We start from the raw sequence: 23,729 nt of genomic DNA on the forward strand, positions 1-23,729 counted from the left end.
TGATGATACACACAAAAAAACTTGCTGGAGTAATGATAGCCTGTTTTCACCTTAATTTCTGTGGAGAAGCTAAATTTGTCAGATTTGGTACATTGTTATCCAGGAACCTGTTGTGCATGACATTGTGACAAGTTATTATATAAAATCACCAGTTTCTCAACTGTCGTGGCAGGTGTAAACGGAGGTTAGCCCTCTCTCAGCCAAGCTTCTTTGCTCGTCTCAAACTTCCTCACTGGAAAGCGGTCGCCCTCCTGTTCCACTGGGCTCGACAGTCCAGCATGGATGACGTACTGGAGGAGCTGCAGCTTACTGCCGAACAAATGCGTTCTGTATGGCGTGCCATTCAGGATGTCTGCTCGCAAGCTATCGAGATCTGCAGGCCACAGTTGGGAGGCCCTGGAGTGCAAGTGCAGCTGGGTATGGTGCAGATGGGTCGCTTCCTGGTCATCGGTGCCCTTGATCAGGAAACTGGATTGACACGGTTAAAAGTGGTCTCCATATCCATGGGGTGGAATTCTCCCTTATTTGTCAAGTGCTTGGAGAACTGGTTGAAGGAAGAAACTGTTTTGCTTCTGCCCGAGGGGAAGGATTGTAGCATACCCAGCATAAAAGTGGCAAAGGTAAGCTGTGAGTGAGGTTACTGCAATTACCCCCGGTAATGTGAGAGTTCTACAAATATATGATCCTGTGGTAAAATGCCTCAGTTATTTGGCTCATCAAATAAGACCGAAGCATCTGTTTTTTTTTCTCTCTCTTTCTTTCCTCATGACTCCATGAGAGTGGCGGCACACTGCATACTGTTTTTGGTCTTAGTAGTTGCACTGTAATAGGGCACTCTGCATTTGTACACTGCAATTCTGGAGTTGTTACGACTGTCATCAACATCCGACACAAGTACGGTCTGAAGGGTGAAAAATGAGGGCTGAGCGTTCTGGAGACGAAGTACCAACACTTCTTCTGGCCACATTGCAACACTATTCATCTTTGCTAAAATGTCCAGAGCTCTAGTACCATGTCGTCACCTGATTGTCAACTTTGCCACCAGTTGTTGTGATTCCCCCTCACAGTATTGATCCAGTGATGGCAGGTTACTAGAGCTCTGGACCTTTTAATGTAGATGAATGATGATGAAATTTGGCCAGAAGTGTTGGTACCTTGTCTCTAGAATGGTCTTGTCCTGGTTTTATCCTTTCGTACCATGCTTGTGCCAGATGGTGATGACAGTTGTAACAGTATATCAGATTGTTGGTGTCTCTCTATGGCAAAGGTATCCAGTGACATACAAGCTTTTACTCAGAGAGAAGGAGTGATTACAACAGGGAGGTACAAGTGCATGGCAAAACGAACAAAATACAGCATTGTGTGGCCATGTCTCAAGCCATGTTTGTGGCATAGGCTGCACTATGACATTGTGGTACATTATAGCAGAGCTTTCTGTTGTTTGGTTGTTTAAAGTGCGGTGACACTTGTGTTGTCGCTTGTATACTTTATGTATGCATTGCGCTACATGCCAAATTAATCAGCAGAAATAATTATTCTACATGACATAATGAGTGAAACAGGCAGTGCCACCCAGTTGGTATCTCTAGGGGTGTGGTCCGCACCGGGCCATGCAACGAAATGGGGGGGACGCGCCGCACCAGTAACTCTTTCTCTGCGACGACACGAGGAGCCCCCTGCGAACATATGATTTTTCTTTTGTGCCTCTGGTATGATATTGTTATGTATCCCATACCATCTGGTATTGAAAGGGATCCACTATAGAGGGAGGGGGGGGGGGGGTTGACGCAAAGAGCTCCCGCACCGGGTGACGCGTACCCTAGTGTCACCACTGGTGCCACCTTATGTTGTATGGAATTAGGGGACCATTCCTCGATAATACAGTGTCCACTTTTGTTGTGACGAAGGTAAGCGAAGTGAAAGTCTGTAGAAGATTTTAATATGGGGGAGAGCAGGTAGCATGAGTGCAGGCAGATGCCTCATTTGTGCTTGTGCATTGTTGTACAACCTCTGTTTATTGTTAAAGTGGTGCACCACATGGTGCACCACATTGGTGAACACATTGAACGTTGTTCAAAATATGAGGTTGCCTTTGTCGTGCTGGTGTCGCAAACTGGCCTGTAACTGGTGGATGGATGGATATTGTGGCTTTCCCTTTGTAGCGGGTGGTACCTTGCGCCACCTAGCCCAAAAGCAGACAGTCCCATCCACGATGACCCTAGAAAGCACTTTTTTTGCTGAAAAAAAGTATGGCTATCATCTTGCATGTTGGGAGCACAGTATTTGTCTTTAAACCACCAATCATTAAGCCGATTGTTCGTGTTCCTAACTGCATTAAAATTTACGTCATCTGGTTTTTAAAATTTACGTACAGTTACCTAGAGTCTTACATACATCGTCGTGGTGACTGACCTGTATTTGTGCTCTCTGGTGTAATTATTATCATGATGATTTAGATCACCCAACAGCTCTTCTGCAATTGGACCACATACAGGAAAAGATCAGTAAAGTGCAGCTTAATTCAGTATAACAATGGAATAAACCTGTTGTTTGCAGATGTTAGGTGTCACAGATGATGCATCTTTCTCTTGAAGTGAGGAATTACTTTTAGGGAGCAGTTGAGAATTTCCCAATTTCACACTTCTTCCAGGAGAATGGTGAGACACCAAGAAAAGTGGAGGCATATATGATGAAGAAGCTGACAGAAGTATTTGGACATTTTGTGGTCAACCAGCTGCGTCTGGACTCTATACAGGGGTTCTTAGATGAGCTGCAGTGGAGGGAGCGTTTTGGCAGCAATGCCCGAGATGCCTTCTGGGGCATTTTTAGGGATTGCATTGAGCATGGGGGTTGGAAGGGTAAGTGCTTCTGCTGTAGGTAAACTCTTGGCATAGCTGTGGTGGTTGTACTTTTCGTGAACCACACATTCTCTTGCTCTGCCACGCTCGGTTAGTTGGGCTCAGAAGCGGGGAAATTACTTTTATTTTGTAATGCATTACAATTACTCATTACTTTTTCAATGGGTAATGCATTACATTACCCATTACTTTTGCGTGGTAGGTAATGCACTACTATTGCCGTTACTTCTGATAAGTAATGCCATTACTTTTGCGTTACTTCACCAGAAACCTTTACAATAAGCACCACATTTTGGTTGAGAGTCACCCGAAAATATTCCTCATGCAAGGAATGTTGCGCGGAAATGATTCTTATGTGCACATCCTACGAGTAGGATTTATTCCAGTGCAAGATTAGGACTTTGCAGTTGGTGTCCAAATTTTCATTTGTTAGCTTTGCTCATTTGAGGACATCTGTTTTCATACTGGTTACTCGTTCAGCTGAATCAGATGACAAAATGGCGGCGTTATGTTGTACAACCATCTTCCTGATTGTGGGGTAGCTACGTGGGGATTCCATGCTTCGAATTTCCAACGTTCAAACTCGTCAAAAGTGATGAGATGCCGCCTCTTCACTGTAAAGCCATCCAAACCTAGGAATAGAAAACGCGCTTATAGGAGTTACATTTGTCAACTGATACTTTGATAGAACAAATGATTCCAAGTGCTCATTCTGGGGACTATTTGTTTATAACTATTTTTAGTGATCATATAAAACTTTACTGACATACATTTATGAGTGCTTTTTAGTAAATACTACTGAAAACCCCAGCTATATGTCATGCGAGTTTGTGTGCTGAGAAAGGGGAGGTGAAGTGCAGAGTAACCTTTTTGGTTCAATTAGCTCAGTGTCATTCCTTGATCCGTATCTTATTTAAAGTTGTAACTCAGCTAAAAGTACATTTTGTGATCCCTTGGCAGAAACACATGACAAAAAAAAATTGGATTACATAAAAAACGCAAAATAAAAATTGTATAGATTGCCGCATTGAAAAGGCTTGTACTTGATTGAAATCTAATAGCAGATCGCCATTCTATGGTTGAGGTATCTGACAGGCTTTAAAGACATATCGGATAACTGCAGCAATAGACGCGGACAAGGAGTTAGAACACGGAAGAGACAAACCATGGTTTGTCTCTTCAAAAATGGTTTGTCTCTTCCGTGTTCTAACTCCTTGTCCGCGTCTATTGCTGCAGTTATCCGATATGAACTTGTACCAACTACCCCGCTTTGTCCCTCTTGTGCTCTTAGGCTTTAAAGAACATCTTCAAGGGCATCCTAGTCACATATGTTTTCATTGTTATTTACTTCGTCGCTTAAGTTTAGATTTAATACACTTTCTATTATACCTTTTCTTTTGCATTTCAAACCACTTTTAATCATTGCAGTTTACCGCAATTGTAGAAGGTGTAGAGCTTTCTTTCAGTGTGTAAAAGCAGCATCTTGAGCATCAAATTGAACATCAAGCGACGTGGTGTGTACTTGATATTGCCTACATATCCCTGAGTTTCCCTACATATCCCTGAGGAAAAGACAAATAGGCAGAACAAGGAAACATTTTTTTACTCTTAGTTTCTGTGCTCTGTCCATTTATCTTCTCCCCAAACTCAGGTGCCTCTTTCAATGTGTAGATTTCTCTGCACTCTTTCACATCCCAAACTCTATTCTTCCTATCTCAGGGTTCTGTGAAGGACCCTCCTACTTTGACCCTATCCCTTTCACAAGGTTAAAGGAGACACTACTACCAATTTGCTTTTACACCACAGATACAAATATGCTTCTTGAAATGCTTGCTTTTCTGTTATAGCATCATTCTCTGAGATGATGGTAGACACGCCAGTTCCCCCCCTCATTGGGTCTCGGTCATCAGCTGGCATGCCTTCATTGGATAGCTCTTCAGATTGTCCAGAAGTGATAAACTGTGACAGCTCTGGTGATGATGAGGATGATAAACCCCTCGCAAAGTACAGTAAGGCAGATGCATCACCTGCAGAAAAGTGCAGTGATTCATCAGGTAAGCTGAACTGGAATGATGATGTGGTTTCTAAGATCCCCCTGTGCTCTTTTCTTTCTTTTTTTTTAAATGAAAGCTACACAATTCAGGACTACTTGCAAAATTGCCATATTTCTGCAGACAAGTGATGGCAAGGAGAACTGCGCTAACACATTTTAGTTGCCGTTGTGCCATAACAAAACAGACAAACAAATACAATTTACCGATTGACTTGTTGGACTTCATGAGATTCATATGTCATGGTAATAGATGTGACATGTTATGTTTTACTGTACATTTTATTATTTACTGTTGCTCTTCGATGTGCATTAAAGCATTTTATTTCTCTATTGCACAGCTCAAGACACAGGTGAAACGCTATCTAACATACATCATATCACAGTAGTACTGGATGAACACTACTATGCACGAAAGATGCCTTCTCGCAGGACTGGGCCGCCTCTTGAGTCCAGGGGAATCTTTCAATTCAAGGTCAGCATTTCTACATCGTTCTCTTGTGCCCACATTTTCTGTTACACTTTGCATTTAGTATCAAGGCAAAGTCAAAGGCAAATAAATTTTTTTTACTTTGTAAAAGGTTGCACCCATAAATTACAGTTGCTAACTGATTTTTCGAACTCAAATAAATTTAGGATCAGATTTTTTGGGCAGCACAATTGGCACCATCCAATGCTTTCTAGAACCAATGTTTTTTTCACGTCCAATATTTCAGACCGCTTGTTCGAGGAACAGCTAGATTTTTTGTACATTTCTTTGTGATGTTATTGTGTAGGGTGGTCTGTCAAAGCGACCATCACTGAAGGTTGGGGCGAGGTACTAGCGTGACACGATCAGGAACTGCGACACAGGACCAATCATAAATGGGTTTAATACCAGTGAGTTATGAAATATGTCAGTGTTGCAGTCGAGCAGTGTCCAGGTATTGCGGAGATGACAGATAGAAGGAAAAATTGGAACACCAAGACTTGAAACAGTGGGGCTCAGCGGTTGAAAGGATACCTGAAAGATGTGTGAAAGATGTCTGGTGTTGGCAGCCTGTCCGGTCCAAGGTCCCTCACGTCTGCCGCAGAATATCTTCTCAAGGATCGGTGCATGTTCTCTGCTGCCTTGATGCACGTATTGCTGACCCACGCACCAATACTGTCCCTTGACCCTCAACCCATCTTGTGTATACTTTTTGTGCATTTTGGCTTGCTGGTATGTGTACACATGTTATGGAGCATGAGTGACAACCAGAAAACCACGACAAGCAATGCATTTCGGATCCCAGTATTTCTAGCAGCCTTGGCAGTGGCCGCATGTGTGCAGAAGCCCGCATGTAGCTGGAGGAGGAGCTGACATACTGCTCAACTGCTCTGCTCTAAGCATGTAAAGCCAATTGATTATGCAATTTCAGGCAATATAACTTATAATATATCATCCTCAGTGTCAAGTATGGAAGACACCACACTTGTTGTCATACTTGATGTGGACTCTGATTGCGACAACAATTTAGACTATATCAGGCACTTCTTCGCCATCTGCGACTGCGTCAACAATGTTCTCTGTTGCATTGACAATGCACCAACAGCATCTTTGGCTAAGTGAAAAGTACTGTAATTTGCTGAACATGGAAGCATCATGTGCTACAAACTAACATTGAAGACAGTGTGTGGAAGCATGTGCTGTGATAATTTGCATGTATTTATGTTCTACTACTCCATGCCTGAGTCACTGACCTTGTGATATATTTTTGAATCATAGTGACATGGTTTTGTGCTTTTTATTGCAAAGTTATTTTGAAGCAGTGTGGCATATCCATGGCCTTACCACAAATTTTTACAGTGCCCAGTCTGCAAAAAGGTCATCGACAACAATGTGAAGATGGTTAAACACATCGTTGCTCACATTGAAGGCAGCCGGCAGAAAAATCCGGATCTTAGTGACCTCACTGTTTGTAAATTTTGCTTCAGAGAGTTTGAAACTCCCTATAGTATGCAGTGTCACATGGAAGCAGTAAGTTCAAGTTTGCAGTTTCAGGCGCTACATCCTGCGATATTCTTGGGAATGACAAATCATTTTACTTTTCAGGCTCATCTAAAAGAAGAAGGCATAGTGTGTCGTATCTGTAGCCAAGAGTTTGACTTGGTGCCTAGTCTAGTGGATCACATGAAACTGAATCATAGTGCTTCAGAAATGCCATATTCTTGTCAATTATGCGGGTATCGTTCATCATTTCACGAAGACATCCTTACTCATTTTCACCAGGTGGGTTTCCTGTGGTGTAGTTCTAGAAATAAGAGAAATTATAGAGACTTGTTTTATTCACCGTAGGCAGTGGTACACCATGTCCCAGCGTCACCAACCTATCTAGCATGCATATGACCTCTCTATGATACGTTTCATTTTCCTAATGGTGTGTCTGTTCCTATGGCATGTTTACCATGACTCTTCTTTGGAGAAACGTGTTAAAGATATAGTTTGTTCTTCAGGCATTAATTCATAGATATCCGTTTTCCAGGGGTGTATATTGCCCGATTTACTGAATCCCTGCTTCACTTTTCGTCGACTCAAGTTCTATAATTTGTTATCAGCATTATAACGCATTAGAATCCACACAGTTCGAAATTTGCATGCAGAAAGATGTATGTGTGAGGTCAGGGTGAGGAAGTGTGGGCATGGCCTTGGGGGGGCTTCTTTCTCTCCTGCTGCAGAATTCTCTGTATCCTGCTGCAGAGAATACATGAGGAGGAGGTGTGGGAGAGAATGATGACATATCATGAATAGGTTGTGAGAGTCGGTGAGCAGATTCTCCAGTTGCTCCCCCCTGTAGTTGCAGGTCCACTGCTGACTGTCGTGATGAAATTCGAATAACTCTGGAAATGTGTCAACTTCAAACAAAAGGGCTCGCAGGAGAGTTATTTAGAGTCAAGTACTCCTGCCAGACATATTAATTAAATTGTGCAAACTTTCCCTTTAAAGTTTGCAGTTCCTAAGACTCAACCATTATTTGTGTTTCAGGAACATTCAGGGACCAATGCCTTGTTGTGCCGTTTCTGCCTTAAAGTGTACATAATTAAGTCTCTGGGCAACGCAACAACACTGGGCCTTCAGAGGTTCTACAGCCACCTGTTCAAGCACCTTGGGCGGACATCTGTTCGCAGATGTCCCATCTGTTGTCTCGTTTTTTTTAATGTGAGTGAATTGAAAGCCCACAGGGAAAAGGATCATGTGTCAGCAAAGAACCAAAATGGTAAGGATTAAGCCTATTTTTTCATAGTTTTGTGAATACCTACAACTCTCCAAATACGAGAACCAAAGGGACTGGGCACACAGAGTCAGTGTCAGCAGCCAGACCGTTTGGTGACAGGTACATAGAGGCATGAGTGCCTACACGCCCACATTTATTTTAGATGGTCCTTTTAAATGGCCTCATAATGTAAGTGGCCATAATGTGTGAAATAATGGTGTCGAAGAAGACCGAAACCAGAAACCGGAAAAAAAATGCTATTTTGGGCAGACCCGAACTGAACAAAAACCTTAATTGTTTTTCTTTTTCGTTCTTTTTTTTTCTTCAATTGGGGAGCCAAACCGAAAAATAGTCTTAAAGGTTTTTGCTTCAAGTAGAAAGTTGAGCGATCGGTCACTCAAAGGTAGATACCGAATAGCAGTTTCACCACCTTGAAACCACCACCTCACACGCCATCAGTGTGCCTACGCTGCCGTGCGGTGTTTTAGAGCTATCAGTTTTGTTTTACCGATTTTAAGGTGGACTACGATCAATACGCCCACATAGCCACCTTCTATCGTATCATCTCTGCCATTTTGAAGTTCCCAGGTGGCGAAGCCTCCAGAGCATTTCTTGAATCTGTCTTAAAATCTCGAACCGAATGGCAGCACACACCTTACTTCTTTTAGACTTTCTTTCTTTTTTTTTTTTTTTTTTTTTTTTTTCAGAAACCTCCGAATTGGGCATAAAATTTTCTTCAGAACAGAAGGGATTCCTTGGAAAATGTCAAAAAGTAACCTATAGCTAAGAAGTAAAAAATCCCGATTCACACATCTGTGTGGTGACTATGTCCAACTTTATGAAAGTCGCAGATATCACGGGAAAAAACGGAGGAGTTCAGAAATACTGTGAAAATAAGGTCCAGCAAAATTCCCCAAATGTGCCTCCATCGGAATTGGCGAATCGTTGAGGCTGCAAAAGTGACAACTTATACAGTATAATAATTTCTCACCATTCTCAACAGGTTCGTTTGTTCTATGTAAAATGTAATTGTCTGCTGGCTGCAGTAACTTAAAAAATTCAAGATTCACTGTGAGGTTCAGTAACTGGGTCATACCATCTGTCCACTGGTGTTCTGTGACATAAATTTGAATATCTTTGATAATGCAATTCATCATAGCCTCTGACATCATGAGAGCTGTTGATGTGGGCTGCAGATGTCTACATGTCCCAAAATATTAAATATGCACAATAGGTTGGATGTAAGTAGTACTGTCAGGTGCCACTAAATGTGTGGCAAGCGGAGCACTGTGTGTTCTTCCTTCAGTGTCTAGTGTTGCATGTGATGCTTTTCATATTTTCATGATGCTTCTTGCAGTCTATGCCATCCAGGATTCTGTATGGTCTACATGTCAAACACCAGGGAATGTGTCAAACACCACATTTGGAAATGTAATTGTATGGTAAACATATAAGCAACCGTAATGGATAATCATCAGCTTGGGACACCACATGTATAAGCAACATATTTCCCAGGGTTCTCATAAGCGTATAAGTCGAACCTGCGGTTTTTGGGAAATACTTTTTCTAAATTCAGGGGTAAAAATCGGGTAAATAAACATGTGCTCTAAATTCATGCGAATTCGGGTGAAGAAGCTTCGAGTATCCTAAATTCGGGGAGAAATCAGGCTCAGTTACTCGAACTAACTGTACTGATGGCACTTGAGGCTTTGAATGTATTTGTCCTTTCTATGTGTTCCAGCCTGAGAACATCAATTGTCATCATGTTTAACTGTGCTGGTTTGGTACAAACGGTCATGTAACTGCATTTGCTGCCAAACAAGTTAGTATGCATTCCTACAGATGTCCCAGTCAGAGCAATTTGGGGTGCAAATTCAGGGAAGAATTGGGTTATATCCTAGAACTTCAGGCTCTACGTATAAGTAGGGTTCCAACTTTTTGGTTTTGTCCGACAAACACTGATAAACACTCGCCAGTATTTCTTTAACATATTCGGATATATCCGAAAAACGACAAATTTCTTCCGATTCAGACAATGATGGCATGCTGGATATGCAGTTTGCAGATGTCAGTTTTTGGTATATAAAATCTAGGTAGGTCATCGAAATGTTAAGCACGCAAGAACTTCCTCCTCACTACGAGCACTACGAAGGCATATATTGCTTAGGTGTGAGAGACCACGTTAAGTTGACGCAACTGGAGGAAGAATTTGCACTGTACTACGTGTACCAGGTTTCTGCCCATACCGGAGTGGCCGATCCTTTCACGGGCCAGCCTCGATCTACCAGGCCTGTTCCAGGGTTTCCTGTCTCCAGTGTTAATCATAGAATGTGCTTTCCCTAAGTTCAGGGTGATTAACAGAGAGGAAGGATGTCTTACAGACACCAGCTTGTGCAATTTTCTGCTTGTATGTCTTACAGCAACTCACTGTAAATGGGCGTTTCAGCTGTGCTGCAAGCGAGCCGAATAAGGCAACTCACAGTCACTTGTGGTGATGTTATTGAGTGCCTTTTTAGTTTGTGTCGTTACTCACTCTTCGTATCTCCGGTAAACTCTGAGAAATCCACTTGGTATGGTATTTCATGTCTCCAAACCCCCAAAAAACTCTGAATTTCTTAAAAATTTAAACTCCGATAAGCAGCTGCTGAATTTTGCGGGTTGAAAACTCCGAAATGTTGGACCCGTACTTATAAATTATCTGGAGATGACATTCAGCATTTTGCTACTCATTGAGAATGGCAACGAACTTTGATGCAACTACAGTCTGTTGTGGCTATTTTTTTACAACATTTGAGGTGTCAAAAATTTACATAATTCACTGTGAGCAACACCTCATGTATTGCAGGAGTGAAGCCGGTGGAGTGCAGTGCATCTAGTCCCATTCTCGTACCTGATCCACACATCAAACCAAGGAAATTGGTGCAGCCTGTGCAGTACAGTGCTCCCTCACCCACACTCACCTCACCATCATCCTGCCAACCAAAGTTCTTTGTTCCCGCAGTCACCCTAGAGCCAAAATCGCTTGCACACACCTGCTTCGAGTGCAGGAAGCCTATAGATGAAAACCATTTTGCGTAAGTATTGCAGGAATTGCGTACTGTTGTTGCAAACTTGTATTGTAGTAGTTACTGTAGAGTGCATGTTATTTGTACAGTGTGAGAAATCAATACATATCCTGCTTAATGAAGCAACCTTTGCGACAAATTTTTCATGGCTATTCTAAGGTACCTCGAGTGTAGTTCCCAAGAGGGTATTGCCACGCAGCTAGTGCATGGCTTGATAGTATCTCGCAGTTTTCTTTGGTAATGCTTAAGTTGAGGAATGTAGACTGTGGCTCTCCTCTGTGCCATTGCTTTGGTTCATAGTAAATATAGAAGCACCATTGTGTTAAGTATGAGGAAATTAAGCCCCACGTAAGCTACAGAATATACCTAAATTTGCTTTTTAAGAAATTTCTATCTTGGGACAGTCAAGCACAACACAGTCTCATTTTCTGTTTTAATTTGTGTGATAATACACCTGTGAGGTCTAGCTATCCCACCCAGGAACTAGAACAAGCAATACATTGCAACCCCGTTAATTCAAACAGACACTTGGGTTCTGATAAAGTCATGCGTATTTGAATGGGAGAGAACGGCCAGTAATTTGAACACATGAACGTGTTCAACAGTTTCTTGGAAAGAGATTGCCAGGACGTGCCCGAATATGCTCGGGCCCATAGCTGCAACCCTATAAACAGCCCCATGCTGTTTATAGAGTTGTGGCTGAAGAAATGACTGCAAATGCGTACAACATAGTATTTTCAGCCCTGATATATTTTAGTGCTTGCCTGTAAAAAAATACTTTAGAATATGAATGAGCCCCTTATATTTCCGGCATAGCATGACTGTGAACGTGTGGTAAACCCTATCAAGCCATGACACATCTCTGATGCAACCAATATGTGCTGCCAACGCATGAAGCCCTCATTCAGAGTGACTCCCTTTAAAATACAAGTACAGTCGAGCCTGTTTATTATTATCTTCGATATAACGATAACTCCGATATTACAATCAAATTGGTGGTTCCCATGAGCTCGCCTACTGAAGTACCTGAAAACAAGACACCGATATAACGATTGTCGCGAAAGCGTTTGCTCGCGTACAGCGATCAGAATTCTCCTGGCCGCCAGTAAAACCCGCGAAAATTGAAAAGCAGGATTGCACTTCCTCGTTGAAAACAAACTACGGTGGCATTTTCAACAGCGTTAGCCTATGTGAGCATTAAAGTGAGAACGCAGTGCCCTTATCCGCGCATCACTGCCAGGGATTAGATGCGCGCGTTGCAAGGCGCGCGACTTCGAAGAGGATCGCGAGAAGTAGAGGAGGTTGTTCCCTCTCCACATCGTTCTCTCACCCTCTTGTTTTAAATTTATTTATTTATTTTTTCTGGTTTGCTACGTGCTACGATGGCATCAGCGGTTCAAGGATGTATGTTGACGACGAAAGGCACGAAGTTGCACATGCTCGAAGGGTTTTGTACTGGTGCAAAATATCATTGCAAAGTACCGTGGCTTCCAAAATGTGAGTTGGCAGACAGTTGGGTGTCGCCACCCAAGCACGCATCGACGAATTATCTGTGGGCGAGGTGCGTTCTGATGGACATTGCAGTTCCAATAGTGAGAATGATAATGACTGCGGCACTGGGGGACGAGCAATGGACAAAGTAGTCGATCTCAAAGCTGTGAGTTCATTTCGCTGCAAACATCTACGCAAACACCCCTCTAAATTGACACGAAGGTGTTTCAGTTTAGAGCTAGGTAAAATGCTTTTGCTTTCAATGAACGTACACATGTTCAGCATCGTTCTACTTGTGCTATTCTATTTCGTTGATTTGATCCCAACCGGCGATTTTGCAAAAGCTTGTTTTCAACGATAACCCCGAAATAACGATGGGATTTCACGTTCCTGTCAATATTGTCATAAATGGGCTCGACTGTAGTAAAAGATAATGTCAGAGTGCTGCTAAATGTGATTGTTCTGGAGAAAAGGTAAACAGGTAGGAACACTTTATTGCAGTTAAAGTGAACGAGACTTTCGTGCCGAGGCTGCACTTCAGCAGGCTACAGAAATATAGGGTCGCCGTCCGATTTTTTGGACTCTGCGGGGAATGCGCAAAAGTCCGAATAATAGAGCAGTCCGAAAAAACAAATTTTGCTTCAAAGTCAACTTTACTTCCTGAAACAATATTACGTCACTGTACAATGACGGAGGTGCCGCCGTCATCACTATTCCGCAAGTCAACTTTACCTAATGCCTGCGTTTTTTAGGTGAAGCTCGCTTTACAACACTGTCGCGTGACTTGCAGGCAGACAGCAGTGCCGGGCCGGGCCTTTTGAATCATGCCGTTGGCCAAAAATGAAGACTCTAAAGCGTTACGACAGACCCCTTCCACTCAGAGGAATGGAAAATGAAGAATCATTGTCTGTTTTCTCGCCTCAATGTTATAGTTGGTTGAGTTCTTTTGATACGGATTTCGGATGATACCAATATTTTTCGTCACCACAAGAGAGGGATTCGCTGGTTGGGCAAACGTTCTTATACATCAACTCTATGGGGCCCATGGCCATTCCGCGAACGAGTCCGAATTATCGAGCATGTCCGAAAAACCGGGGTCCGTAAAATCGGTGGGCAACTGTACATGCTTGTCGCGTATACACTAACAGAGGGTGAGAGAGAAATCTACAACTCTGTTACGAAAGGGAAGAGACGACTGAGCCGAACTGCCTTCAAACGTTTTACTGACAACAAAACAGAATTGCAGGGTGCGTGCTCTCAGCCCCTTCCTTCTCCTTCCTCAACATAGTCCCTAGTCGGCGCTGTGGTGATACGCCCAATGTGCCTGCGAAAACGCCACCAGTCCCAACATACGTTTCCGGCTTCAATCACTCCCCTAGAAATCTTGTACTGGGAGTGCGACAGCGTCAGCATCTTGATAAGCGCCCTCGCAGTAGAGCCACTAGCATCAGAGTTGTAGAAAGACGTCGCTTGGCCCAAGTTCCCCACGCCTCCAGTAAGCCATATATGATGGACGTATCCGTCAATGCTCTGCAGCCGGTACGTTACTGATGACGTAACGCGAATCTTTGATGTCGACTCCATGGGCTGCTCCTGCAGCTGCTACTACCATATAACACCCTTGGGACCAAGAAAGCACTGTCTTGCGGGTAGAGTGGTAGCCATATTCGTTAGCCAGATTCGCAAACTGAATTGCAGGCTCAGGTGTCGAAGACAAGATAACAGACACGAGCGCCTGAACTTCACGGTCCGATGGTTTCTCAAGGTTACGGTCCTCCAGCGAGCTCTGTTTAGTTCGGCAGTGTAAAAGCAGACCTTCCCAAATACCCTGTCTCGACGCACATCATGAAGCGTCTGCTAGCGAAAGCAATCCTGATGTCGGATTTCTGAGAAACTGTTGATACTTAGAGCCTGAAGTTTTCGGAAAATATGTTTTTCTAAATTCGGGGGGTAAAAATCGGGTAAATAAACATGTGCTCCAAATTCATGCGAATTCGGGTGAAAAGACTTCCAGTACGCTAAATTCGAGGAGAAATCGGGCTCTGTTACTCAAAGTAACTGTACTGGTTTGGTACAAACGGTGATGTAACTGCATTTGCTGCCAAACAAGTTAGTGTGCATTCCTACAGACGTCTTATTGAGTACAATCTGCCTGGTAAAAATCGGGTTTCGCCCTAAAGAGGCAACCTTCAATTCGGTGTGCAAATTCAGGGAAGAATCGGGTTAAACCCTAAAACTTCAGGCTCTATTGATACTGTGTGCCTCGCACGTTGCAGGCCGCCGCTCTTGAGGAGGTCGCGCAGTCCTATCTGACAGAAAGGAGCAACCGGCACGTGGAGCTCTGGATTCCTGGCTTCAACGGGAACGGTGTTGTCCTTGGCAATGCTCGCGCTAACGTTCCGTAAACTTTTGTCGGGACCTGTACACAGGGCTGGATAGTTAACCCATCCTACTTGATTTTAGGCATAGCCATGCACTTTCAGGTTTTTACCACTTACATTAAAGCAGAAAACTCATCATTTCTCAAACTTCCAGCATCACAAAGTGTACATACATTGCAGGAAGCATGGAAACACTGTAACATTTATCCTTGGCCACCCTGTACTTAATTGTGTAGCCTGTGTGGTATTTTTAGCAAGGCTCAAACTAGGTGAACCTAGAGGATGTGGCTTTTGCAGTGCTCTGCATTCGTTCCGATATAATTTTAGTTGTGACAATATGCGCGAGATGGCAGAACATGTCAAGGAAGGCAGTTCGATCAGATACCCTTAGATGGATATCTCACTGTCTAGAGATAGTAATTTGAGTTATTCTCACTTCTTCTGTTCTGTGGAGGTTGTTTCTCCAATCACAATAGCTTATTCTGTTTAGGGAAAGAGGTACGCTTCACTATCAGCCAGTGGCCCTTTAGCAATAAAGTCATATTTTTCTTTGCAGCCGCTGGGTAAGCTGCAGCCTCTGCAGATATTCCACCTATTGCACAAAAGCCTTCGCTGAACATGCGTTTTGCCGTCATTCGTCAAAGAAAAGGCACTGCTCTCTCAGCAATCACCTCAGGCCCGTCACCCTCCTGAAACCCGGATCTTGTCCTTGTGGATATCATAGTGCTGACGGAAATATTCTGGGCAAGTAATACTTATCTAATGGTAGAGAAGTCAAAACTGTGCATGCAGGACCAATACATTGGTGATGCACCTGAATGTAATATTGATAATGTGCAGCACGACTTGATTCTGTTCTGGAATGACGGGAAGAATGAGGCAAGACTCTCAGTCTTCAACCATTTAGTGCATACACCTGCCGTTCTTGAGCATATAAGACACAAAACCAGAACTCAAACCAGAGCATGTCCACTGCCCACTGGTGGCAATACATTAAAGGAGTACAGAGGGCCATCAAAAAGATTTTCAGATTAAGACGTCTGATGAAAGTGTGTGTGTCATTTTACCAACTAGCACGAAAGTTTTTGGTGTTTGCAATTTGTTTCCCAGAAAAAAACTCACATAACCATGGCTCAGCGCGTTCACCCTTAACTCGCCCCTCTGGGTGTAACGAGGAGGAGAAGGTATGATGCCACGTCACTGATAACGTTACAGGGGAAACTCGTTCTGGTTCGCCGGTCGGTGGGGGTCAGCGCCTTGTCCCTTTGCCGCTGTAAAACAGTTTTTCCAATTCTCGCAGAGAATTGGGCATAGAAGGAGCAGCCGAATAATGACCGAGTCAGGAGCAATACTTTTTCAGAACCCCGAACAGCCGAGTAGCAGACGACAGTGGAGTAGCAGACAACATTCCTCTGGACCAATCACCGAGCGTGTCCCCTGTAGCGTCAGTGCTAGGTCCCAGGTAGATCAAAGGCTGGTGCTGCTCTCCACAGCTGTTGCGCACGGTCGCTTTTTGTGGCATACTTTAAATTCAATTTCTGCTATAATTAGGACTTTGTGGTGTGAATTACTTCTCATGGTGCATCTTACAGGCCTACTTAACAGTTTTATAGGAAGAAAACAGGGTGTTAAAAACGACTTCTGTGCTACTTTAAAGAGGCAGTAAAATGCCCACCACAAGTTCATTTTAAATTACGTTAAACGCTGCATTCATTTCGTAGTGGGTGTTATTACTCAAAATTTCTGTTCAGTTACAAAGTTACGACAATCCTTGCTTTTGCTGACCAAGAGCAAGGGAGGCTCCGCCTCCTGGATGCGGGCCAGTATGAGGACGCGGAGGGCAGGCACTTCTCAAGCCTCTGCTCTTGCCTGGGAGATGGAGCAGCATTACAGTTGTTTCGTGTGTTGCAAGGCTTCTGCCATCACACGCCAATCTAACCAAATGCTTCGCCGTCCGTTAACGAGCAGTTACCACTGTTTCGCGTGTCGCAAGGCTTCTGTCATGGCGCACCAATCTAACCAACTGCTTTGCCGTCCGTTAACCAGCAGCTGCCACTGTTTCGCCTGCCGCAAGGCTTCTGCTATGGCGCACCGATCTAACCAACTGCTTCGCCGTCTGTTAACCAGCAGCTGCCACTGTTTCGCCTGCCGCAAGGCTTCTGCTATGGCGCACCAATCTAACCAACTGCTTCGCCGTCCGTTAACCAGCAGCTGCCACTGTTTCGCCTGCCGCAAGGCTTCTGCCATGGTGTACCAATCTAACCAACTGCTTCGCCGTTCGTTAACCAGCAGGTGCCGCTGTTTCGCCTGCCGCAATGCTTCTGCCATGGCGCACCGATCTAACCAATGGCTTCGCCGTCTGTTAACTGGCATACGTGCAACCAGGGAACGGTAAAGGTAATGGTAACGGAAACAAACGGTACATTACCGAAATTGAAGATAACGATAACGGAAACGGAAACTCATACCACGGTCCTTCATTACCGGAAACAGAGACGTAAACGAAAATTATAGATCGGGTAATGGCTATTCCTGTTGTGCGATGATATTTCAATTACTTCTCATTTTATTTTTGTATTTTCATGACTCCATTCCCGTAATGCTCTAAATATTACATAACAGCATGGAGAAAAGCACAATATTCGATCTAAGGGTGCATCCCTCACTTACCTATACAGTCAAACTCCTTTACAACGAAACTCAGGGGACAGCAAAAAAAATTTGCAGTAAAGGTATTTTCGTTAAAAAGGATGTCTCTTACTGGACCTATAGGGTTCCAGCGGGACCGCAAAAAAATTTGCTGTAGTGGTATTTTCGTTAAAAAGGTGTTCGCTATAAAGGAGTTTGACTGTACTCGTCCCAGTCCTCATAATTCCATGACATCAACACATGAGACTTACACAACATAGACTCTACGCATTCTACCCCTCCATAGCACGAGGATGACAGTCTACAATTGTTTTATTTGATTTGTTTTTTACTTTTTTCATTTCACTGTGGCTATGGCAGTATTGTTTACTACTGAGAGCGTCCGCCTATGAATGCAACATTGGATGACGGTTACGCCCATCTTGGGACGCTGGACTCGGAGTGACTGAAGACAGAAGAGTGACTGAAGACTGAAGAGATGTTCCTACATTTCTTTAAAAAAAAACTTGCAAGATGTGTGCATCCCAACAATGTAAAATTACTTGTATAGTGTGTACGTGTGACACCGAAGCAGCACTTGGGCAAAACAGGGTGCTGACAAAGCCGGACGGGTTGTCCTCCTGCAGCTCTGTAACAACCGTTCCATTATCGGAAACAGTAACGGAAACGTAACGGAAACGAAATTGAAAAGCTGGTATCGGAAACGGATAACAGTAACGAAAATGGAAACGGTAACGAAAATACGTCCGTTACCCTTCCCTGCGCGCAACTCCCGCTTGGCCTCTTTCCCATGTTGACTGACGGCAAAGCTATTGGTTAGATTGGGGCACCGTGGCAGAAGCCTTGCGGCAGGCGAAATAACGGTAGCTACACTCCTATCTAAACCTCGTTCAGCAGTTGGTTAGATTGGTGAGCCAAGGTAGAAGCCTTGCAACACGCAAAACAACGCTAATGCTGAGCCATCTCTTAGGCAAGAGCAGAGGCTTGGGAAGTGCCTGCCCTCTGCGTCCTCCTATTGGCCGGCATCCAGGAGGTGGAGCCTCCCTCACTCTTGGTCAGCAAACGAAAGGATAGTCGAAGTTGCAATCAAAATGGTACCGAACTCTTTCTTCTCTCGGCACCACCCCGCAACCATCGCTTCACTTCGTGCGTCGGGAAGTTGCACTCCGGATGTGCGTGCTCCATTGCAGACTTGTATCTCTCTAAAGAAATAGCGCAACCGGTAAAACAATATAATGTTGTTCTCTGGTACCTGCTAGTGAGATTTGCTGCATCAGAACATTTCTTGTTAACGTAACCAATGGCAGGTAAGCAAGTCACTTTCAAAACACAGCAGTGCACATGAAGTGACATACCGTATTTAGTCGAATCTAATGCACACTATTTTTTGGACTTTTTTTGTGAAAATAAGGGGTGCGTGTTAGAATCGGGGACGACCGTGCGAGATGGCGCAGCGCCCGCACTTTGGTCGCATTCACGTGGTGAAAAGCGAAAGCACGCGTCGCGTGGTTCTCTCGAAGATAGCAGTCTCCGTTCACAGTTTCCTGCGTTCGTCACGTGGCAAAAAGCGAGACCACACATCCCAAAGTTATTCCGAAGATAGCGATCTATGTTTCCAGTTCTCTGCGAAGATAGCAATTAGGACCTACTCCTCTGCCTCTTTTTTACAATCAGTTACGGTGGAGCAAGGGCAGGCCCACTAGTGTTGCCACCTGTCCAGGTTTCACCCGAACAGTTTGGAAATTCAAGGTTTGTGTTCGGTGTCCGGGTGAAGGTGTATTCCGGGCATAAAATGCTAGTGAATTGGCCAAGTCATAGTAAGAACCCTAAAACGTTTTTTTTTTTTTTTTTTTCATCAAGCTTTTCGTTTACGTCATTGTCACCAAAGATTGCGCGATAGATAAAATGAGCAATCAGACAACAACTTTATTTTTGAAATGATGGATGGGGAGTTTCATCTACCCTTCGTCGATTGGGGTTTTGGGGATAGAAGGAGCAGCCGAATCATGACCAAGCCAGGAGCAGTTGCTTTTCAGAGTCCCGAATAGCCGAGTAGCAGATGACAGCTAAGTAGTAGACATTTCTGTGAACCAATCGCCGACCGTGGACCCTGTAGCGTCAGCGTGAGGTCACAGGCAGATCACAAGCTGGTACTGCTCTCCACTACTGTAGCGCACGGTCACTTTTTGTGGCGTACTTTAAATTCACTTTCTGCGATAATTATGACTCTGTGGTGTGAATAACTTCTCATGATGCATCTTACTGGCCTACTTAACAGTTTTACAGGAAAGAACAGGGCATTAAAAATGATTTCTGTGCTACTTTAATCATGAACAATTGCACACCACCTTTTCAAGAGTTTCCCACGCAGAAGGAATGTCCATTCAAGCAGCATCCACTTCACTTAGAAATGTTGTTTACCCCAAAGTTCCCATTTAATTGTTCACCTTTGCTTCACCATAAATGTTACTGTTTTATTCTTTGCTGCTATCATTGTTGATCTTGTTATCAGTGCCATTGTGTTGTAAGTTTGAAGTTCCAGTGAATTCAGAAGACTATAAAATTAGTGACTTGCACAAAAAAATGGGGTTGCTGTTTCAGAGCTGGGTACAAATAATTCCATAAAATTCTCACCTGACATTACTGACATCGATGATCGTGCTTCCAGTCTCCCACATGCTGCAGTGTGAAGAGGAAACAGCCAGGGTTGAGGTCTCAGATCCAGCTCCAATACACAGAAACTCGACATGTTCAATGGAAAGCTCATCATCTCCTGCTCCTTCCCTAGACTTTGAGAGTGCAGGCCTCAATGAACCTTTCTCTGAGGTGTTCTCTTCAAGTGTTCCAACTGACCTTGCAAGCGACATGCACGCTCCAGTTCCTGTACATCCTCTGCCTTCTCCGTTTCTTGAGTTGGGTAGGTATTTGACTTTGTGCAGCGAAATTTGGTGTGAGCAGTGTGGTGTGGTTCATAGGTAGGGAGTGTCTTTTTCGGGTTAAACCCGATTCCACCCGGTTATTCCCCCCCGAACTGACCTCCGACCAATTCAGGTTAAACCCGATTTGTCCCCGAATTCCAGTCACCATGCAATCCTCAAGTGACGTTTCCACAGAAGACGAACAAAGGTCACCACGTGTAACACATGTAAGAATGGGTCACTTATGTTCCCAGCAATACACCCATGTGTGTCAACACTGTCTATGCCTTCGGGGATTACCGCTGGAAGATCACGATCCCGAAAAAAAAAAAAAAGGAGAAAAAAAAAAAGGGAGATTAGGAAAGGACTTAATAAACAAGAGGAGAAACAAAAACACCTGATAACACCCGAAGGCACAATTATTGCCTGATTTCTCCCGAATTACAGATTTAAAAATAGCGCCAGATTTTTACCCCCCGAATCTGAGAAAGGCATTTACCCCGAAAAAGTCACTCCCTATTCATAGCTAGGGTCTGAGGTTTTCGGGTTTTACTCAATTCTTCCCCGAATTTACCTCCTAAATCGCACGTTTAGTGATCCGCGTAAAACCAGATTTCTCCCCGAACCGGGGGTCTTTTTGTCACGAGGCGCAGAACCACGGCGCACGATTGCGATAGTGGGAGAGAGGGAGGGATTACCGACGGAAGGAGGTGTAACCGCCACAGCCGTGAGGGCGAAATGCATGGGACGTTTCCGCAGCGTCATGGCATTGTACGCGCGGCGAAGAAACACCTGCTGACGACCACCCGAAACACATGGTATGCGGACAGAGCAAGTGACGGGCACCAGTGTTGCCACATTCGTCGAGCACGAGCGTTCGCACATGAATATCACTAGTTGACAGATTCTGGCGTACAATCTCTGTCTAGCACGCACGCTTCGTGGAATTGTCGGGAACACATTGCAGCGCACGTGGCTTCCGGCAGTTCTGTGTCTGTCGCACCCATTCGGGATGGCTGTACCGCCCCATGGCCGAAACAACGCCCAGCACCACGCAACTGAGCAACAACTTAACTTAAAGTGCAGCTCCGCTGCTGTTCCGAAAGTATGAAGACGTTGTGATATTCAGAACCGTGGTCCCAACTTCATTCATAAACGCACATTGCTTTCCAAATTTCCATACTCCTTCGTGAGAAATTTGAGAAAAACTACCGGGCGGCGGTTCCACTTGTGACGTCATACTTGGAACTGCGCGGATTGGATAGCCACACCTAGCCAGCTCTGCCTGGCAACCAGTTTGTGTTTACACTCCGTCATGGCCGCTGTATCGTGCTGAAATAGCTGTCACGAGCTATCGGGGACCACCGCACCGTTTTATCATGTTTCTTATAAGAAATACTTCGTCTTCGAGCACGTACTCGTTCTCGTTCTCAATAGCTTTGGTGGTGCTTTCTGCACGCGCAGCAAGTCTGCGCATAGTGCGCTGGCAAAGCTATTGAGAATGCGTACGAGTATGTCACACGTTAGGTGTTAGGTCTTGTTGGTAGCATGAAGCACAGTGCGGGCACAGAATGTCCGCTCACGACGGCCGTCGTTGCACAACGAGGCCATCCTGTAAGGCTTGTTAAAGAAGACCGGCAAAACTATCTTTGAGGCTATTAACGACAGCAATTATCACGGAACACACCCAAAACATTCACCTTCGCCCATAGATCTCCGCCATCGCATCGACGATTTGGCGTTAGCCAAGCCACGAGCGCGGCTAAGCCAGGACGAAGCCGGGATTGGTCAGGGTTTGCCGACCACAGGACCGCCGTGCCAGGGAAATTTAAAAAATTGTTTTCTTAAAAACTACAAACAAATGGGCGAAAATTTTTCACATGTATGCTCCCTGTGCGGAAACGAACACACAGCCCAAGCATGGCTCCATTCTGTCGCAGTCGAAAATCGGCGGAGCTGAGCTTTAAGACAGTTCTGAAAACAAAGGAGTTGCCGATGAACCGCCAAACATAACGGAACTCCAACGCACTTCGCTCCTACTTCGACGCGGAAACGAAAACGAAAGCGTTTCTCGCGTGAAGACCTGCAACATCGTCACGTGAAGTGAAGTTAGTACTTCAATCCATGTGCAGTGCAGGTTTACGTTACGATGCTGATTTTTGTATTTCTATTTCATTCAGTGCAGGTTTGAATTGCCATAGGCCTTTTAACACTGTCCTCTTTTTGTCGCAGACAGTCTTGCTACATAGTTTGGAAGCTGTTTTCTTTTTACATTTGTGATATGTATAACAAGCCTGACAGACCTGATTTTTACATGTATCATATAATTCCACCTGAATTCACCCGAATTGGCTGCTGCTGTTTTCCACCCGATGTTTAACCCCCAAATTTGGCAAAAAATATATCTCGAAAACCTCGGACCTTATTCGTAGGAACTCGATGCCTGAATACTGTAAACTTGCGCACCCCTAGCTTGGTAGGAAAAATACTCAAAAAAAGAAAAAAACAAACATTCGTACGAAATTCACATCAAAAGAATTAAACCAAAATAAAAATTGAGGCAAGAAAATAGACAGTGACTGTTCATTTTTCATTGCTGTCAGTGCAAGAGGTCAGTCATAACACTTTTGTGTCTTCGTTTTTGGCCAATGCTGCCAAAATTCGCGAGATGTTTCAAAAGGCTCAGCACGTGCTTTCCACCTATGAGTTCGAGACAGTGTCGTAAAGCGAGCTTCGCCTAAAGAATGCAGGCGTTAGGTGAAGCTGACTTATGGAATGGGGACGCGTAATATTGCCACATGTCCTGCTGTGTTCCCTTCACGTGTTCTGGACGCTATTTTTCTAAGCAGGTGCAATGTCACATAGCCTCGCGGTTTATTGTTGCGAGGGGGTTAAAAAGGTCATAGCAGAGACAAGGTGATAAGGTGCCGTGCAGTGTAATCCCTTTGATCTTAGATCTCCTTCTCCACCACCACCAAAGGGAGAGTCATTGCTTGCATTGCATAACATGATGTAAGGGAGTTCATGGTAAGGATGGTGAGGATCTCCCTCCGTCCTCAAAAGGAGGAGAAAGAAGCATGACTG

At 44.3% G+C, this 23,729-nt stretch overlaps 1 protein-coding gene across 5 annotated transcripts in view; it reads left to right on the top strand.

The window, feature by feature from the left end:
• The window catches only part of LOC135385750 (uncharacterized), a 41,445-nt gene that overhangs the window by 16,174 nt on the left and 1,542 nt on the right, over positions 1 to 23,729 (top strand). For all 5 annotated transcript variants that reach the window (XM_064615239.1, XM_064615242.1, XM_064615241.1 and 2 more), the window contains 10 exons: positions 173 to 620; positions 2,651 to 2,858; positions 4,706 to 4,912; positions 5,250 to 5,383; positions 6,737 to 6,907; positions 6,983 to 7,159; positions 7,913 to 8,144; positions 10,987 to 11,215; positions 15,635 to 15,822; positions 20,396 to 20,644. In XM_064615239.1, coding sequence (XP_064471309.1) covers positions 173 to 620; positions 2,651 to 2,858; positions 4,706 to 4,912; positions 5,250 to 5,383; positions 6,737 to 6,907; positions 6,983 to 7,159; positions 7,913 to 8,144; positions 10,987 to 11,215; positions 15,635 to 15,822; positions 20,396 to 20,644 — 2,243 coding nt within the window. The remainder of the gene's footprint in view (positions 1 to 172; positions 621 to 2,650; positions 2,859 to 4,705; positions 4,913 to 5,249; positions 5,384 to 6,736; positions 6,908 to 6,982; positions 7,160 to 7,912; positions 8,145 to 10,986; positions 11,216 to 15,634; positions 15,823 to 20,395; positions 20,645 to 23,729) is intronic.

The sequence above is a fragment of the Ornithodoros turicata genome, chromosome 2 (genome assembly GCF_037126465.1).
Source record: "Ornithodoros turicata isolate Travis chromosome 2, ASM3712646v1, whole genome shotgun sequence".
In the NCBI taxonomy this organism is placed as follows: domain Eukaryota; kingdom Metazoa; phylum Arthropoda; class Arachnida; order Ixodida; family Argasidae; genus Ornithodoros; species Ornithodoros turicata.